At 39.7% G+C, this 19,339-nt stretch overlaps 1 protein-coding gene across 1 annotated transcript in view; it reads right to left on the bottom strand.

Moving 5' to 3' along the window:
* Positions 1-6,027: 6,027 nt before the first annotated feature.
* LOC115221692 (protein FAM210A) overlaps positions 6,028-19,339 on the bottom strand; it is an 18,636-nt gene continuing 5,324 nt past the window's right edge. The window contains exons 2-3 of the mRNA XM_029791897.2: positions 8,335-8,650; positions 6,028-6,689 (exon numbers count right to left, since the gene is read on the bottom strand). Of these exons, the coding sequence (XP_029647757.1) occupies positions 6,344-6,689; positions 8,335-8,650 (662 nt within the window). The 3' untranslated portion in view covers positions 6,028-6,343. The remainder of the gene's footprint in view (positions 6,690-8,334; positions 8,651-19,339) is intronic.

Here is a 19,339-nt window from a genome sequence, read left to right on the forward strand (position 1 = left end):
CATTTTCGGTCTGTAGCTCCTTACAAACTTTGTAGACGAAAGATCTGGCAAATTTTTTTTTAAATAGTTCTAAATCGCTATGCTCAGCCTCTATAACCACAGTTACAGCATGCCTCTTCATTTCTTGAGTAAGCTGAGGGTCTGCCATTATTATTTTCTGAAACAAAGATTATACAGAGTGAGCAAAAAATGCAGCAATGACCCCAAAAAATGTCCACAAATATCTTATGCACCCTGTATACTCGTCTCCTTCTTCTTAGTTTCCGTTGTTTCTTTCATTGTTCCTGATTTATGTCAGTGCCATCGATGGTCAGTGAAGGCCTTGTTTGGAATTGATGGGTTTTTTGTTGTATCCTTTTCATTTCTTTGATGATGTTCTTCAAAATGTCATAAACCTATCTTGAAGTGATGTCATGTTCAGTCATCTGCACACTTCTCCCAGTAATTAAAGTTGATGTTCATGCTTTTCATTGTCATCATCATCTATTTTAGTTGGTCTTTTTTAGTATCATGTGGTCTCTTGCCGGTTTTGAGTTCACAGTAGGGGATTTGGCGTGGAACTCTGAGGTAGTGTTTGCTGTTGATAGCCTCAATGGTGTTGGCTTTGACCTGTCCAAGGACTGTACAGTTGTTGACATAGTCCTACCATTTGATCATAATCGAAATTTCTGTTTATGAAATCGTTCTAGATTTCGGATGTCCAGGCGATGCTAAATCCATGTCTCAAATTTGTAGAGTAACATGGATACAACTACAGCTTCACACATCATGGGTCTGGTCTGCAATTTCAGGCTCTTATTACAAAAAAATAAAAATCTCGAAATTCATTGATGCTAAGTGATACTCGCCTATTCCCCAAACAGGCTCTAACCTCAATCGAGGAGATGTGTCAGACTCAGATCAGAAAGATTCAATTCAGAGAGAAAAGGCTATTAAGCTTTGACAATATGCCACAGACCTTAGAAATCCCTATGCCTGGACAAAGGAACTATACAGCCCAACCCATGTTTGAACAGCTATTTTGAAAACTGCCAACATCATCCAAATTCTCTAAAAGTACAATTGACATGATATTCTGTGCAAGACAGTTCCAGCAAAAATACAGAGAATGACAGGAATCTTTCTTGTTTATCTTATATGATCTCAAAAGGCTTTTGACCTCCTGCCAGTCCATGAAATGCCTGTTATATCCTGCTTCAGGAAAATTTAGTTTGAAACCAAAAATCTGATCATTGAAAATTTAAAAACAAACCCTAAAGCATTCTTCAAATTTGCTACAGAAATGGCCTTAGTTGCAGATGTTCTTTGAAATGCTTGTCCATTTGCACATGAAAATGGACAAACCAGGTGAATACTTTGCCACTACATCTGCACATAGCGAGGCAGTCATTTATTAATTATATCAGCATAAAAGATAATGATGTAATACTGGCCAAAGATGAAATAAGCCTCAGCTCAGTTACTGGTCCTAATGGCTTCCCAGCAATCCTTCTGAAAACCCAGTAAAACTATTGTAGTCTCTTTCCGAAGCTATCTTGCAAGTGGCAAGTTAAAGGAAAATATAATATGCCCCCTTCATAAAGGCGGAAGCAGTGCAGACGCTAAAAATTATAGGCTTATCCCTCTGACCTCACAGATTAGTTATGTCATGGAACAAATTGTCAGAAGGAAACTAATCGTGTTCCTTAAAGAAAGTGACTTGCTGAGTAACATCCAGCATGGTTTTCAATCAGGATGAAGTTTTCTGATACATCTCCTACAACACTGGGGATTAAAGCAGTTGCTGAACCACTTACTACTTGTACTGCACATAAAAAACACCATTTGAGCATGGCCGTTGCCAGTACCGCCTGACTGGCCTTTGTACCGGTGGCACATAAAAGCATCCACTACACTCTTAGAGCGGTTGGCGTTAGGAAGGTCATCCAGCTGTAGAAACTCTGCCAGATCAGATTGGAGCCTGGTGCCTCCATCTGGTTCATCAGCCCTCAGTCAAAATCGTCCAACCCATGCTAGCATGGAAAGCGGACGTTAAATAATGATGATGACTGATCCATAGCTCACTTCTTACACTCACAACACTTCTAGTATCATGCTGATACTAGCTTTTGTCCTTCAAGATGAAGAATCCTTCACTAACGTTTCTATTTCTCGGTTGATGAAGTGTCATAAGTGCAGAATGAGAGCCATAGATCAGAACAAGTTATTATCCAAGTGAGATATTTTTCCACAATTCTAACATGCAAAACCAGTGATTAAGCAAGAGTCAACTTCCAGGGCCTGTTGCCAAACACAAGCATTTTAAATAGAAGGCGATGCTGTGCCTGGGGGAATTATGAGGGGATAATTCACTACAAATGCTTTCTGGACAGTCAAAGCATCAATGCCAACTTGTATACTGAATAGCTGGAGCAGATGTATGCCATTGTGCATCAAAAATACCCAGCATTGATTAACAGACATCAAGCTTTTCTGCGGCAAGATCTCATTGTTCAAACAACCTGGAATAAACTTCAGGGAGTTGAGGGAATCGAACTGATACCACACCCAACATATAGTCTGGGCCTAGCCTCCTTGGATTATTACTTCTTCCAACCCTTGGCTCATTTCCTACACTTGTGATGCTTCATCAACCAGGAGGTGAATGGTTCACTGAAGGAGAACTTCACCTTAACCCCTTGACAATGGTTGATGCAAATATGCGATCACACTTTTGCTTGCCTACCTGCGCTTAACGTAAATATACAATGTAGAGCTGCCCCACATCTATCATGGACTTTTTAGCGGCTGACGTATGTTTACATTCACTATCATGTACTTTATCTCTTGAGGTGCACGCGCTCAATGTCTCATGCATTATCTTAGCTATTTTAGGTTACGTTCAAGTCATGAGACTAGCAGTATACCAATGATATGCGGATACTTTACATGCATAATACCGTGTTTTGAGTTGTACCACATGCAAGCTATTTTCTGAACTTGAGCAGAATAACTCATGCATATCATATTATGATAAATAGCTTCACATAGTTTGTTTTCATAAACCGGCAGGTGTAAATGTACGACACTATGTTGTTGTAATGGTGAACATAAATAGACACTTGTGTGTTTGTGTGTCCTCATTAGATAAAAAAACCCAGAGCAGTGTCTCACATGCTTTGGGTAATACTGGTGTCAAGGAGTTAAAGGACAAGAACTGATTTCAGTATGGGATTGTAGAACTGGCAGAACGGTGACTACAGACAATGCAACACAATGGCCTCTACAATATATGCTAAGCTGCTTTTGTTGTAACTGGCTGAATAAAGCAAAGAAGTTACCAAAATATTGCAAAACTTTTGACTCAACACAATAAATACAAGGCTGTGACAATATACTCAAATAAAGTATGAAACCATAAATCTATCATAAATAAATCATGTTTTCTGAGTCTCATATTTCAATTTTATCTTCTTTCAGATCAGCTTTATAGTTGTTTATATTTTAGCCAAGAACTACCAGCCAAGATGGAGAACTTGCATTTTTGGCTATGATGTTTTGCTTTACTATGATAGGCGTAGGAGTGGCTGTGTGGTAAGTAGCTTGCTTATGAACCACATGGTTCCGGGTTCAGTACCATTGCGTGGCACCTTGGGCAAGTGTCTTCTACTATAGCCATGGGCTGACCAAAGCCTTGTGAGTGGATTTGGTAGACAGATACTGAAAGAAGACTGTTGCATATATGTATATATATATGTGTATGTGTGTCTATGTTTGTCCTCTGAACATTGCTTGACAACTGATGCTGGTGTGTTTACGTCCTCGTAACTTAGCAGTTTGGCAAAAGAGACCGATAGAATAAGTACTAGGCTTAAAAAGAATAAGTCCTGGGGTCGATTTGCTTGACTAAAGGTGGTGCTCCAGCATGGCCACAGTCAATGACTGAAACAAGTAAAAGAGAGCCACCAGGGTGATGCACAACTGCTATTTTTTTGTTGTCATCCACTCATTGCAAACAACAGATAGGCAGGTGAAAGTTTAATATTTCTTTTATATTTCTAGAATTTCCATTTAGATCAGTGGTTTCCAACCATTTTTTACCTATGGATCCCCTTGATTTCTGTTTTCCTTAGGTGGGCCCTCATAGCCAATTAATTTTTTAAAAAATTCCTGTTATATTTTTATAATTAAATATGAAGAATTGTATTAGAAATTCATCATCATAATCATCATCGTTTAACGTCCGCTTTCCATGCTAGCATGGGTTGGATGATTTGACTGAGGACTGGGGAACCAGATGGCTGCACCAGGCTCTAATCTGATCTGGCACAGTTTCTACAACTAGATGCCCTTCCTAACGCCAACTACACTGAGAGTGTAGTGGGTGCTTTTACATGCCACTGGCACAAGGGCCAGTCAGGCGGTATTGACTACGGCCACATTCAAATGGTGTTTTTTATGTGCCACCTGCACAGGAGCCAGTCCAGCGGCACTGGCAATGACCTCACTTGAATGTTTTTTCATGTGCCAGTAAGGCGACGCTGGTAACGATTATGCTGTGTATTGTAGGAGGGTAACGAATTTATAGCAGATAAACTTTAACAACAAAATCTTACATGGTTCCTCAAGGGCCATATGTACCTTGGTTGAGAATCACCAATTTAGACGATTGAAAAATGTCCCTTAAAGGTGACACAGTTATTAAATAATGAAAGACATATCAGATGTGGGTTATGTATGCTGTGATCTCTCCATACAATTACTGACATAATAGGTGCAGGCTTGCTTCCCAACCACATGGTTCTGTGTTCAGTTCCACTGCATAGCACCTTGAGCAAGCATCTCCTGCTGTAGCCTCAGGCAGATCAAAACCTTATGATTGGATTTGGTAGATGGAAACTGAAAGAAGCCTGTTACGTATATATATATCATCATCATCATCTTCGTTTAACATCTGTTTTCCATGCTAGCATGGGTTGGACGGTTCAACTGGAGTCTGGGAAGCCAGGAGGCTGCGCCAGGCTCAGTCTGATCTGGCAGTGTTTCTACAGCTGGATGCCCTTCCTAACGCCAACCACTCCATGAGTGTAGTGGGTGCTTTTTATGTGCCACCGGCACAGGGGCCAGAGGAGGCTGGAAAACGGCCACTATCGGTTGGTGCTCTTTATGTGTCACCGACACGGACGCCAGCATAAATATATATATATATATGTATGTATGTGTCTGTGTTTGTATCCTGCATCACTACTTGACAACTGGAGTTGGTGTGTTTACACCCCCATAACTTAGCAGTTCAGCAAAAGAGACCCATAGGATAAGTACTAGGCTTAAAAAATAAGTCCTGGAGTTGATTTGTTTGAATAAAACCTCTGAAGGTGGTGTTTCAGCATGGCCACAGTCTAACGACTGAAACAAATAAAAGAATAGTGTAAGTTAGTGTTTACAGACAGTGATATTTCGGCTTGTTTTCAATATTTTGCTATTAGTAATAATCACTGTTCCCAGCAGACCTTTGCTTATCCACTCCCTAAAACACTTAATCCCCCACCTGTAATATGGCTGCATTAGAAGCAGAGCAATTTTCTTTTTATACATCGATCAATGGAAATTGTAGATGTGTTACCAGTGCCGGTGGCATGTAAGAGAACCTTCCGTTTCGCGACCGTTACCAGCGCCGCCCCGACTGGCCTTGTGCCGGTGGCACGTAAAAAGCACCATCCGTTCACAGACCCCAGTAGAACTGTCTTGTTTACTGTTAAGTACACTAATTTTCTGAACAATCACGAATTCCATTATGTTAGTTTGAAGCCTCCATTTGTATGATGCCAATTAATAGTAAACAATTTTCAAAGAAATATGATGACCTTGTAAACACTTTTTATAGGAATGCAGCAATCAGCCATCATTTCATTAGCGCCAAACAATTTCAAACCAATGTTATCATTAAAAACTGTAACCATGAAAACTCTTCATAACGTTATCTGGCTAATAACTAATATTTTATCCTACAGAGCAGACCAATAAAAAAAACTGAACAAAAGCGTTTTATTAATGGAAAATAGTATTTATTTGTAACTAAAAAAAACAAAAAAACTATGTATTGCAAGTTCTTTCTGTCAGTATTCTACAAATGCATAGCATTGTTCCTCATGGAATCACAGACCAAAAAATCCTATAACGGAATTATTGTTTGTCTTGTTTTGCTATTGTTTTTTAAAAATTTGTTCTTATAGATCACAGCAAATAAAACAAAAAACTATGGTAATCTCAAATTTACCACAGTTAATTAATTTTAGTCAACTAATGAAATAACTTGGAAAAAAAAAAAGAAAAAAATTTTTTTTTTCTTCTTTTTATGAAATTGCTAAAATCGTTTTTTTCTCAACTTTTTGAGCTTCAGAAATCTTTTCTTCATTTTTAGCAACCTACTCTTCTTTAGTTGTTTTCTGCGAGCATTTAAATATATCTTACTGTCAGAATAAAGTGCTTTGAATTTTGCCTCATCCGGCACTGGTTTCATGCGTCCAGTTTTCTTGAAATATCGGATGGCCAGGTTTGTTCCTGCTAAAGTCACTGCGTATCGGGCAGGAGTGGCAAGTTTGTACATTAAATATGCAACAGCTATATTTCCAATGCCGGATTTTTTAAACTGGTTTATGATCGTCTCACTTACATTTAGTCTTTCAAGGACAGGAATTATGTCAAAACCACTGGAACAAACAAACAAAATGAATAAAATTAAACAAACTCTTTCCATGTTTTGAGAGGAAGGTATTTATCTATCAGTTGTTTTGCAAACAAAATGCTAGAGAACAGAAAATATTATATTCATAAAACAGACCTATTGACTCAAGTACATGAACATCGAAATAAATATCAATGGAAATAGTAGTTGTGATACCTGTGCCGGTGGCACATAAAGAGCACCATCCGAACGTGACCGATGCCAGCGCCGCCTTGACTGGCTTCCGTGCCAGTGGCACATTAAAGGCACCAACCGATCGTGGCCGCTGCCAGACTCCCCTGGCACATAAAAAGCACCCACTACACTCGCGGCGTGGTTGGCGTTAGGAAGGGCATCCAGCTGTAGAAACACTGCAAGATCAGACTGGAGCCTGGTGCAGCCTCCTGGCTTCCCAGACCCCGGTCGAACCGTCCAACCCGTGCTAGCATGGAAAACGGACGTTAAACGATGATGATGATGATATCAGTGTACACTAAAACACATACATATAATTCCAATATTCTGAAGTAGATATCATTACCATTGCACACCTGATTTTCTCCCCTCCATACACACACAAGCAGGTATCTGACTCATACACTGTTCACTTTCCAGACATTTGTACATTACTGTATATGCTTTATAGGCACTTTTGACAAGTTGTGGTGCACCTGAGCACTGTATACAATAATTTCATTATTATATTGTTTTAACATTCATCTTTCCATGCTTAAACAGGCTGGCACCAAATAAAAAGCACTCAGTACACTCTGTAAAGTGGTTGGCGTTAGGAAGGGCATCCAACTGTAGAAAGCCAAAACAGATAAAGTGGCGAGCTGGCAGAAACGTCAGCACGCTGGGCGAAATGCGTAGCCGTATTTCGTCTGCCGTTACGTTTTGAGTTCAAATTCCGCCGAGGTCGACTTTGCCTTTCATCCTTTCGAGGTCGCTATTTATAAAATACTAGCAGCATAGCCCGGCGTTGCCCGGGTATGTAAGAGCCCCTAGTAGGCAATGACTAATCCCAATCTAGTTCTTTCCCTCTAGGGAACAAAGGCGCATGTGTAGGTTGCAATGTCTTCTCTTCACTCGAATACTTCTATGTATACGATGTTCCTAGCTGTCTCCCGACAGAAAATGTGTTGCATATAAAAAGCTTAGATTCTCGACCCCATGTCAAATTTATTGATGTTTTTCAGAACTGGGGGAACTTTTCAAAATTTTCGCTACGTTAGTTTTGAATTATGACATTGGGCTATGTGTGTGTCAAGTTTCATCAGAATCGGTTGAAAGCCGTGGTCAGGGTGAGGGTACAACCTGGCAGCCACACAGACAGACAAAATGCCGTTTATATATATAGAGATAGAGATAGAGATTAAGTGAACTCGGTAATTGTTGTGTAGCAGAAGTTAGGTCTTATCTAGTATACCTATAATCAAAGGTATTCTAGTAATGCTGAGAAAGTCCTTTTTTCATATCAGGGATTGTATTGCCCACAGTGGTCTTCCTTCTTTTCAAACAATAAGGGTGTGATTTGAGGAAGATTTAGCTGCCATTTCTAAAAAATGATTGAGATAGGCAAAATAATTAAAAGAGTAAAATTTTAAAAAATAAAAAGATGAACAACTTACGTTATAGTGAGATAATAGAAGGAACCAAGCCAGACAGCAGACGTGGCTAGATGAACCCCAATGAGAACCTTGCCATGCTGCTTATAGGCTTGTTTGAATCGTTGAAAAATGGATAAACCCTTTGGAGTTTCCTTGTCGATATCGTCTCCATTACGCTGAACCCTGCTGGTCTTGTGAAAGGAATTTGTTCGGAAATTTCGACAATATGCAGATGATACCAACTGATTTGTTAAGTTAATATTATTTTGTCTTCCATATTTGGGCCCTGGTATTAATTGGAGATGATTGTAGGAAGAGAAAAATAACGGCCTGTTGGCTGAAAAGAAAGAAAATAGAAGAGATGAGCGATTGAATTAGCACAGAGTTTCTTTATTCTACACTTATCTTTAACCCTTTGATTTCCAACCCGGCTGAAACCGGTCTGGCTCTGAGTACAAGTGTTTTGTTTTCATAAGTTTTGAATTAAAATCTTCCACCAAACCTTAGTCACAATTTATGTTCCTAACATTAACTGAATGATAACTTAGTTATTTTACCAAATTCTTTGTTATATTTAAAGTAATTGAAAGAAACACAGAACATCTCAAAATAAATACAATAACGAAAGGGTTAAACGTAGGGATAGATACAAACATGGCTGTGTGGTAAGAAGTTCGGTTCCCCACCACATGGCACCTTGGGCAAATGCTTTCTACATTAGCTTCAGGTCGACCAAAGATGGAAACTGAAAGAAACCTGCATGACATATACATGTGTGTGTGTGTGTAATCTTGTGTCTGTGTTTGTCCCCCACCACTTGACAACCAGTGTTGGTTTGTTTATGAAAGTAATTGAAAGAAACACAGAGCATCTCAAAATAAATACAGTAACAAAAGGGTTAAACTGGTATAGAGTCCTCTTTGGATTTCTGGTTGTCTTGAACTTTGATTCATGAATTTTCATCTTACTTGCCTGGGCATGGACACATTAAAACTCTGATGTCTGCCAACTGACTTGCCAGACACCCACAAGATTATCCACCATCTTTTTGACGACAACCTTGGGCATATGTTTGAATTTCATATGTCTAACACTTGTAGACATGCTTACAAAATAAAATTTAAAAAAAAAAACAACACAACACCCATGACCTTTGGAAATATTTTTATGCTCAGAATTGCTGAAGCATGGAGTAAACTACCCACGTCAGCAGTTGGCTGTCGGGACATTGCATTCTTCAAAACTTCCGTGCTTCCTGAAATTTACCAACAGTACACCAGATATCCCCAGCCTTTAGCAGCTCATTCACAATTTATTTCCTGTCAATTATTCTATGTACTGTTCTTGCCCCTCTGGCTACTTTTTCCGGTGAGTTGTACCTGAGCACTGTATACAATAATTTCATTATTGTTATTATAAATATATCTGAGCAGGAACACTGCCAGAGCAGCTGTCCGGCTTCCGTGCAGGTGGCATGTAAAAAGCACCATTTGAGCGTGATTGTTACCAGCGTCGCCTTACTGGCACGTGAACAAAACATTCGAGTGAGGTCGTTGCCAGTGCCACTGGACTGACTCCTGTGCAGGTGGCACATAAAAAACACCATTTGAGTGTGGCCGTTGCCAGTACTGCCTAACTCATGCCGGTGGCACGTAAAAGCATCCACTACACTCTTGGAGCGGTTGACGTTAGGAAGGGCATCCAGCTGTAGAAACTCTGCCAGATCAGATTGGAGCCCGGTGCAGCCATCTGGTTTGCCAGTCCTCAGTCAAATCGTCCAACCCATGCTAGCATGGAAAGCAGACGCTAAACGATGATGATGTTGATGATGATATATGTGTCAACATTGTTAAAAGCTTTTCTCATTCACTTTCCATTTATTATTCAACTTCTGTACTGCAATGCTTCAAGCAAACCATGATACATATATATAAATTCGTTATATGCAACAGAAGCAATATTACTTTTGGACATCAATGTATACAGCTTATTTAACATGGATATGTTGTAAGAAAGCCAGAATATTGCATCATTCATTTTGTGAAAAGATCTCATGTAAATAAGTAGTAATAAAAAGCAATGATACAGAAGTGTCAGTAGCAGATGGAAAGTGGTCAGCAGTGGCAGTGGAATTGCTAGATCCCAGGATTTCTGCACATTTGTGCCTCATTAATGGCAATTATCCACTACCAACTGCATTACTGGACAAATTTTGTGTTTACTGATATAGAAAAACAGTGATTAACAAATCACTGGTTCCACAAATATCTGGCAGGTTGAGCAAAAATCTATTATTAACAAGAGAAGCAATTTTAGTTCCAAATAGCAATCAGTATGTGATACTTAACATGGATATACTGTAAAAGAGCCACAGTCTGCTACAGACACTTTTGTGCCTATATATAGGTGCAGAGAGAGGGAGAGTGTGTGTGTGTGTGTGTGTGTGTGTGCGCGCGCATGCATACGAGAAAGTGATCAAGAATGAAGTTAAATGATAAGATAGTGAATATTTTATTTTCTGGCATACAAATCATATTTTTCAGAACAAAATTTACAGCTGAAAAAGACAGGTCAACTTCATCATCATCATCATTTAATGTCTGCTTTCCATGCTGGCATGGGTTGGACAATATATACTAAAACTTATATATCAAAACAACTTTAGGGGGCCAAAAATTCCATGCAAAATGCAACAGGATTTGGAAAGATAGCAATGATGTGTGAATTTTTACACTATATTCTACATCAATTTGTAAGCCAGAAAATGCAGCATATGTTAGTTAGTTAATTTTTGGCTCAAAAGCAAATAGCAAGGACATGGAGTTAAGTACAGGGTGGTGTTCATGTAAAGAGTTCAGGCCACTTGAGGTCAAGGGAGACTTTGAACAAAGCGGTCGTCGGCATCTTCACCATCTCGTCCGGCAGCTTGTTCCACGGATCCGCAACCCGGACGGAGAAAGCTCCTCTCCTTCGATTGAGATGAAATCGTCGCAGATAGAGCTTTTCGGAATGACCCCGCAGCCGACGCTCTGGAGCAGGAGTGAAGAACAGCTCTTTCGAGAGGTTACACTTTCCGCTTATGATGTTGTGAGTGAGAATGAGATCACCACGGTGGTGGCGTTTTTCTAGAGAATAAAGGTCGAGCGTCCTCAGCCTTTCTTCATAAGACAAATTTTTGAGACCATGAACCATGCGGGTAGCCAGCTTCTGGACTCTTTCGAGATGCTGTATGTCTTTGTAAGAATCAACTTCTGAATTATCACAGAATCATATCTGCAGTATGTCTCACTGTGTCTTTGAATACAAAACTTAATTCTATGTACTTCAGATGAAGAACAGTCTCCAGATCTATTTGGTAATGAAGTGGAGACATGATTAGGGTAGGAGAAGACATTTGTCATTCATAAGGAGAAAGTGAAGAAGAAAGTTAAATGTCTCCAAATCATCAAGTGGCTATTAATCCTTTCATTAATGTATTTATTTTGAGATGCTCTGTGTTTCTTCCAATTACTTTAAATATAACAAACAATTTACTAAAATAACTTAGTTATCATTAAGCTAGTGTTAGGAATATAAATTGTGACTAAGGTTTGGTGGAAGATTTTAATTCAAAATTCATGAAAACAAGACATTTCTACTCAGAGCCAGAGCTAGTTTCAGCTGGGTTGGTAACAAAAGGGTTAAGGTCCCATTAATTAGATTTTGTTAAAAAAAAAAATTAAAAAAAAAAACTGGCTCTTCATTGGTTACAACAAGGGTTCTAGTTGATCTGATCAAAGGAAAAGTCTACTGAGGAGATTAGCGCGCAAGTCGCTGAGCAAGTCACAAACATGTACCTTTGACTTAGTTCTCAGAGAGTTCAAGATAAGCTCTTTAGACATGGGTGTGTGCCTTCGCCGGTTTGTGCAAGATGCAAGCAGGACAGTGAAACAGTCCTGCACATGATTGTGCAATGCCCCAAGGTGACTGAACTCTGGGCTTATGTCGAACACCTGCTGTCGCATTTGAGAAGAGTACAACTGTTGAGTGAATCTGTAATTAAGATCGTTTTGCCTCACTCCCTGAATAGGGAGGAGCGAGACCATTTTCTCTTAGTGGTTACTGTTGCGAAAGGGGTAGTATGGAAGACGAGAGTGAAAGGAATTGCAACAGGCATGTTCATCTCCAGTCTCGAGCCAATTGACTTTTTCGTTTTCCACATGAAACGGAAAATAAGGCTGGAGAAGAAATGCCAGTCGCAAAATCTGTTTCGTAAAAGATGGAAGTGTGTAGCAAGTATGTTGCAAGTGAAAGAATCTGTCTAAGCAAGAACAAAGAAAGGACAAAGCAAAGGTTTTGGTGTGAGTATGTTGTATGTGGGGGTCGACTGCGTCATCCACTTCATTTTTTGTAAACCACTCATTCTCATTTAATTACTCTTTTACTTGTTTGTCATTTGACTGCAGCCATGCTGGAGCACCGCCTTTAGTCGAGCAAATCGACCCCCGGACTTATTCTATCGGTCTCTTTTGCCGAACCGCTAAGTGACGGGGACGTAAACACACCAGCATCGGTTGTCAAGCAATGCTAGGGGGACAAACACAGACACACAAACACACACATACATATACATATGTATATATATATATATACACATACATACGACAGGCTTCTTTCAGTTTCCGTCTACCAAATCCACTCACAAGGCTTTGGTCAGCCCAGGACTATGGCAGAAGACACTTGCCCAAGATGCCACGCAGTGGGACTGAACCTGGAACAATGTGGTTGGTTAGCAAGCTACTTACCACACAGCCACTCCTGCGCCTAATTGTATATGTTTTAATTGTTTGTTTATTCATATATTTCGTGTCATTCGATCCCCTGACCCCAATGTTTGTTTTGTCTATCCCTGTATCGTCCCCACTTTTTCTCAACTTCATGGTTAATAAAGAAATTGACTTAGTTCTCAGAGAGATTCAGCATGACACAGAATGTGGCATGGCTGGCCCTTTGAAATACACGTACAACTCTCTTTTACTAGCTAAACTGACTGGAACAAAGTAAAATAAAGTGTCTTGCTCAAGGACACAACATGCTGCCAGGTATTGAACTCATAACCTTATGACTGAGTTGAATACCCTAACCACTTGGCCACCTCATGTTAATTGGATGGTGGGTAATTCTCCCCCTTAATAGCATGCCAACCCATTCAACATTCACAACAGTACCTATTCACTAAAGTAGCTGACCAGAGTTATTTGCCTTCGAACTATACTGTCCTGAATATATACATTATTTACATTCGACGGATATTTGTCCTCATCTTTGTTGTTATGGCGTAGTGGTTAAGAGCATGGGCTACTAACCCCAAGATTCCGAGTTCGATTCCAAGCAGTGATCTGAACAATAATAATAATAACATTGAAAAATACCTTAAGAATGAGAACACAGGTTCGAAATTTCCTCAAGACACCTGAAGAAGGCTGGAGGGTATATCAGCCGAAACGTTGTGTTAACAACAAACAAGATGAGAACAAACATCCGTCGAATGTAAATAATGTACATAATTCCTCATCTCTTAAATATAGATCTGTGTTCTGAATATAGTTGTAAACTGTATTTTATAGTAGGGACTTGGATTAGGAGTCTCAGGGCTTTGAAGAATGTGGAACTGCATTTTAGGCACTATTTTCCCCAGGTCTACTCGGCCAGGATCCCAGCTATGGGGTAACCAGCATATCAAAAAGTTCTCAGGCTAGTTATGTTTAATAAAAAAATAACTTATTTACCTAACTTTTAATTTCATCTCCTTCGAAATAGTCACCTTGCACAGCAATACATCAGTCCCAGAATTCCTGCCACTTTTGGAATCCAACCTGGAAGTTGTTTTCCGTAAGTGAGTCGAGGACCTTCTGCAATTTGCTTTTGATCTTGACAGCAGTGTTAAAATGGTGATCTTTAAGCGGCATTTTCATGTTGGGGAAGAGATGGAAGATTGCAGGTGCTAAATCTAGTGAATAGGGCAGGTGCAGAAGTGATGCCATGTTTTTAGTGAGAAACTCACGAGTGAGGAGAGCTCAGTGACAGGGTGCATTGTCGTCGTATAAAATCCAATTCTTTGTGCTCCACAGATCTGGTTGCTTTCACCAAAAATCCTCCCTCAAGCGCTTCAAAACATCATTGATTGTCCTCCTATAATCTTCATGCACAAGCTGATGAGGTTTTCACATTTCCAGGGGTGATGCTCAGGGCATGTCTTCTAGGGATATTCTTCTGCATTTGAAGTGTCCATGCCATTCAAAACAATGCATATGACCCATTGCCAAATCATGATAAGCTTGTTGAAGCACACTCAATGTCTCTATAACAGACTTCCTAAGTTTAACGCAAAATTTCATGTTGGCTCTTTGTTCCAACTTTTTGTCCATGACAAAAATCACAGACTGCAGCATGTGATCACAAAAACACAAATTTCACAACTTGCGAAGTAAACACAGCGATGTCACTTGGGACACTGTCCCTTGAAGGTCACTGCTAGCTCTCACTGCAAACACAATCGTGTGCTGCCATCTGTTGGTGCACTACAAAACTATTCCGGGAATTTTTTGATACCACCTCATATCACAGAATTGACTCTGGAAGAAGGTCACTCATGGACACCCCAAACAAACCCCGGGGCAAATTCAAAAGGTATCGATTGACAGAAAGCTTAAAGGACTGAATATCACAAAGTAGAGGATAGCAAAACAATGGAGGTGAGTTCCAAAGAACAGCAGGTTGAGGAAAGAATCTATTAGACTAAAGAGACTTACAACTGATAGGAAGCTCTGGGAAGATGCGCCTGGGAAGTGGGTGACATGTCTAAAGGTCTTGATGGAGAGTACAAAGCCTGAAAGTTCATTGAAACAATGGCCATAATCTTTTTACTCTTTTACTTGTTTCAGTCATTTGACTGCGGCCATGCTAGAACACCGCCTTTAGTCAAGCAAATCAACCCCAGAACATATTCTTTGTAAGCCTAGTACTTATGCCAAACCGCTAAGTTACGGGGACGTAAACACACCAGCATCGGTTGTCAAATGATGTTGGAGGGACAAACATGGACATACAAATGTATACACACACATACATATATACATAGGGCTTCTTTCAGTTTCCGTCTACCAAATCCACTCACAAGGCTTTGATTGGCCCGAGGCTATAGTAGAAGACACTTGCCCAAGATGCCACGCAGAGGAGGTGCTTGTCCAAAGATGTCAGCAATATTCAATGCAAGGTCAAGCAGTGTTAGTATTCAGGTCTCCTCTAATGAATAGCTTGGTCATAACTTGATGTTGCCTGTCCCTTTTTTCTCTCTTCCCTGTTCCATAATTCCTTGAAGAACTATCTTTGCAAGACCACTGGACCTTGTTACAGGGCAATATCATCTCAGCTGTTTATTTTATTCACCATAGTAAGAAGGGCTTCATGGGTCCAATGAGATGCTGGATGGTATTGGGAATCTGCTCATTTCAGGTATGGTCCAAAATAAAAGACGGCTAAAATATTGTGATAGTGTCCCATTTCACTAATCTGTAGATATGTGTAATCTATTGGGTTGTCCGGAAAGTTCATGCCGATTTATAGCAGCTTACCTTTCAACTTATTTTAGAACATGGTTGAGTCCGTAAAATAGTATTTGACTACACCTCCATTTAGAGCACAGTTTAAGCTATCTTTTCGCGGAAGAAGGTTCATGTTCCTATAACCTGTGTTAATTCTGTAACCCTTTAAAATGGAAGATAAGAAAGTTCATTTTCGGCACTTGATGCTTTCGGAACCAGACAAAAATTGCTGCAGCTCGGCTGGGATGTGTTACCCCCACCCTCCCTATTCCCCAGATATTGCTCCTTCGGATTTCCACTTATTCAGGTTTCTGCAGAATAGTCTTAATGGTAAAAATTTCAATTCCTTGGATAACTTAAAAAGCTACCTTGATGAATTCTTTGCCATGAAACCACCTGAATTCTGGGAAAAGGTTATTTTCAAGTTTAAGGAAAGATGGAGACGCATTGTGCAACAAAATGGTTCATATTTGGTTGATTAAAAATGTAATGGCAAGTATTTATTGACCTTTTTCTTTCCTTTAAAAATCAGCACGAACTTTCCGGACAACCCAATACAAGTAAACTAAGCCACTCCTACTAAAACTGCACTACTTCTATGAAGGAACCCTGGAAACCTCATCAGCTTATGCGTGAGGATCATTGGAGGACAATCAATGATGTTTGAAGTGTTTGAGGGAGGACATTTGGTGAAAGCGACCAGATCTGTGGAGTACGAAGAATTGGATTCTACATGATGACAATGCACCCTGTCACTTATAAGTTTCTCACTAAAAGCAACAAGGTATCACTTCTGCACCTGCCCTATTCGCCAGATTTAGCACCTGCAACCATCACACCTCAGCCTCCTTCAACCATGCAATGGACAACCACTCAAAGACAACCTGATCCATTCTTCATTGACTGCATGATTGGGTGGTAAAGGAATTCATTTCACAGCTATGATGTCTTGGGGGTTCATTCCTGCTACATAGTTTCTTGACAGACCCTGAGCTGACCCAAACCTTGTAAGGGAAATTGGATAGATGGAAACTGTGTGGAAGCTCATTAAATGGATTGAGTGCATATTGTGTCTTGTTGGTTTGGCCTGAGAAATACATTAAGGATACACATATCTGTGGAATACTTAGTCACTCACTTATTAATTTAATGAGAAGGTAGTTCCCTGGATTAAAACGACTGAATACACATCATTAAAACCAATGGAGGATCCATTATCAATGGCACAAAGATAAACTCACAACACCTACCATGGATATAGATTTGTCTCTCATCTCCTGACTCATGACTAACACACGCTACTAAAATACTCAAAGTCTCTTACACCAACATTATAAAACATTGGCGTAGGAGTGGCTGTGTGGTAAGTAGCTTGCTTACCAACCACATGGTTCTGGGTTCAGTTCCACTGCGTGGAACCTTAGGCAAGTGTCTTCTACTATAGTCTCAGGCTGACCAAAGCCTTGTGAGTGGATTTGGTAGACGGAAACTGAAAGAAGCCCATCGTGTGTATGTGTATGTTTCTGTGTCTGTGTTTGTCCCCCCAACATTGCTTGACAACCGATGCTGGTGTGTTTACGTCCCTGTAACTTAGTGGTTCGGCAAAAGAGACTGATAGAATAAGTCCTGGGGTCGATATGCTCGACTAAAGGCAGTACTCCAGCATGGCCACAGTCAAATGACTGAAACAAGTAAAAGAGAGTAAAATTGCAATACAAAAACTTAGATTAACCCCCCAGGTATCTTCTCTTATACTCACCTTCCTGTCTTGACACATCTTCACTACCCTGTTCCTTATTTGATTAGAGTAACCACATTCCCTACAGCAAGACACCTTGTCCAGTCCTTCTATCATACTTTGGCCTAACATAAATTCACCTCCTTTTGTACTGTTCCTCACTCAGCTGAGTGAGTCTTGTCTCACTAATAGTGCTGGTTCCACATAAAAGTGATTGGCATTAGGAAGAGCATCTAGTCCTAGAAATCATGTCAAAGCAGATACTGGAGTTTGATGCAGTCCTGTAGGTTGTCGGTTCCTGTCAAACCAGGTCAACCCATGCCAGCATGGAACATAGTCGTTAAGTGAAGATGATGATGATTTCTTTGCAAGACCAGAAATAATATTTCAGCTCAGATCAAATAAGACCTATACTGAAGTACTAATCACAAATGGACCAGTGTTACACACAAAACACTGTAGATAGCATTTGGAAGCTCATTTGTGAGAAAGACCCTGTTAATATGCTTCAACCATCACCACCACAGATCTACCCTTACCTTTTTATTGTCATAATAAAGCTCCCGTCTCTGCGCCTCTGAACTAATTAATGCATCTACCTGTGTCGCTTTTTGTCATCCTTACTGTCTCATCGCACAGATGTTACCCCAAAATCTCCCATAATCCTTTCACAAAGCTACCATCCACTGGAATTCACAATATACCTTTTTATTGTCATAATAAAGCTCCCATCCCTGCGCCTCTCAACTAACTAATGCATCTACCTGTGTCTCTTTTTGTCATTCTTACTATGTCACATCGCACAGATGTTACCCCAAAATCTCCCATAATCCTTTCACAGAGCTATCATCCACTGGAATTCACAATAAACCCAGTCAGATATGTTAGGCAGTCATCGACCTTCACATAGCGTCGATTAGAGATGTCAGCCATTGAGATATACAAAGGGGGCACGTCACTGTTAAAAAAAACACCAAAAATAACAAAAAAACACAGTTTTTATAATATAAATGGTAGATATAGTTATGTATAATAGGGATATGTCTAATATGCATACTAATAAAAACAACCTTCCACGTTCAAGGAGTTTAGTGAGACCCTGGAATATTTTATCCTACAGCGGGTGTGACATGGCTATACACACCAGCGTGGACTCATGAGCAAATTCAACAGTCTTCAATGGTTTATAAAAGGCAGTGTACATTCTGCTTCACTTGCTTTGACTTACTAATTCAAAGGCATAATTTAAACCATAAATCGATTAACACACTATCGATTTATAAACAATAATATTAATTAGCCGATTTTCCTTAATATTGAATCTCTTGCCTTGCTGCTTAGCAGACACTCGAACGGGGCGGGTATTGATTAATAAACTCGACACGACATTAATTTCACAAATCTGTCTGCACATAGTTCTGCCGACCGAATATAACTGTACACCTGAATGAAACTTACCAAATGTACAATATGAAGCAAAATAATATGTGGTAACAGTAAGAATATAGGTTACTGCAACGAGCCCAAGAGAGAGAGCGAGCCAGTTCGTTAAAGGTTCCCCGTCAAAGGTTCCCAACCTTTTATCACGATCTATTGCTTCAAATCAATAATTCTTCGTGACACTTTTTTCTAATATTTAAATAAAAGAATAACTTTTTTTTAATTTAATAATTGCAATATTTCATACGTTTTTTTGGCGAAATAA

Source organism: Octopus sinensis, linkage group LG18 (genome assembly GCF_006345805.1).
Source record: "Octopus sinensis linkage group LG18, ASM634580v1, whole genome shotgun sequence".
Taxonomy (NCBI): Eukaryota; Metazoa; Mollusca; class Cephalopoda; order Octopoda; family Octopodidae; genus Octopus; species Octopus sinensis.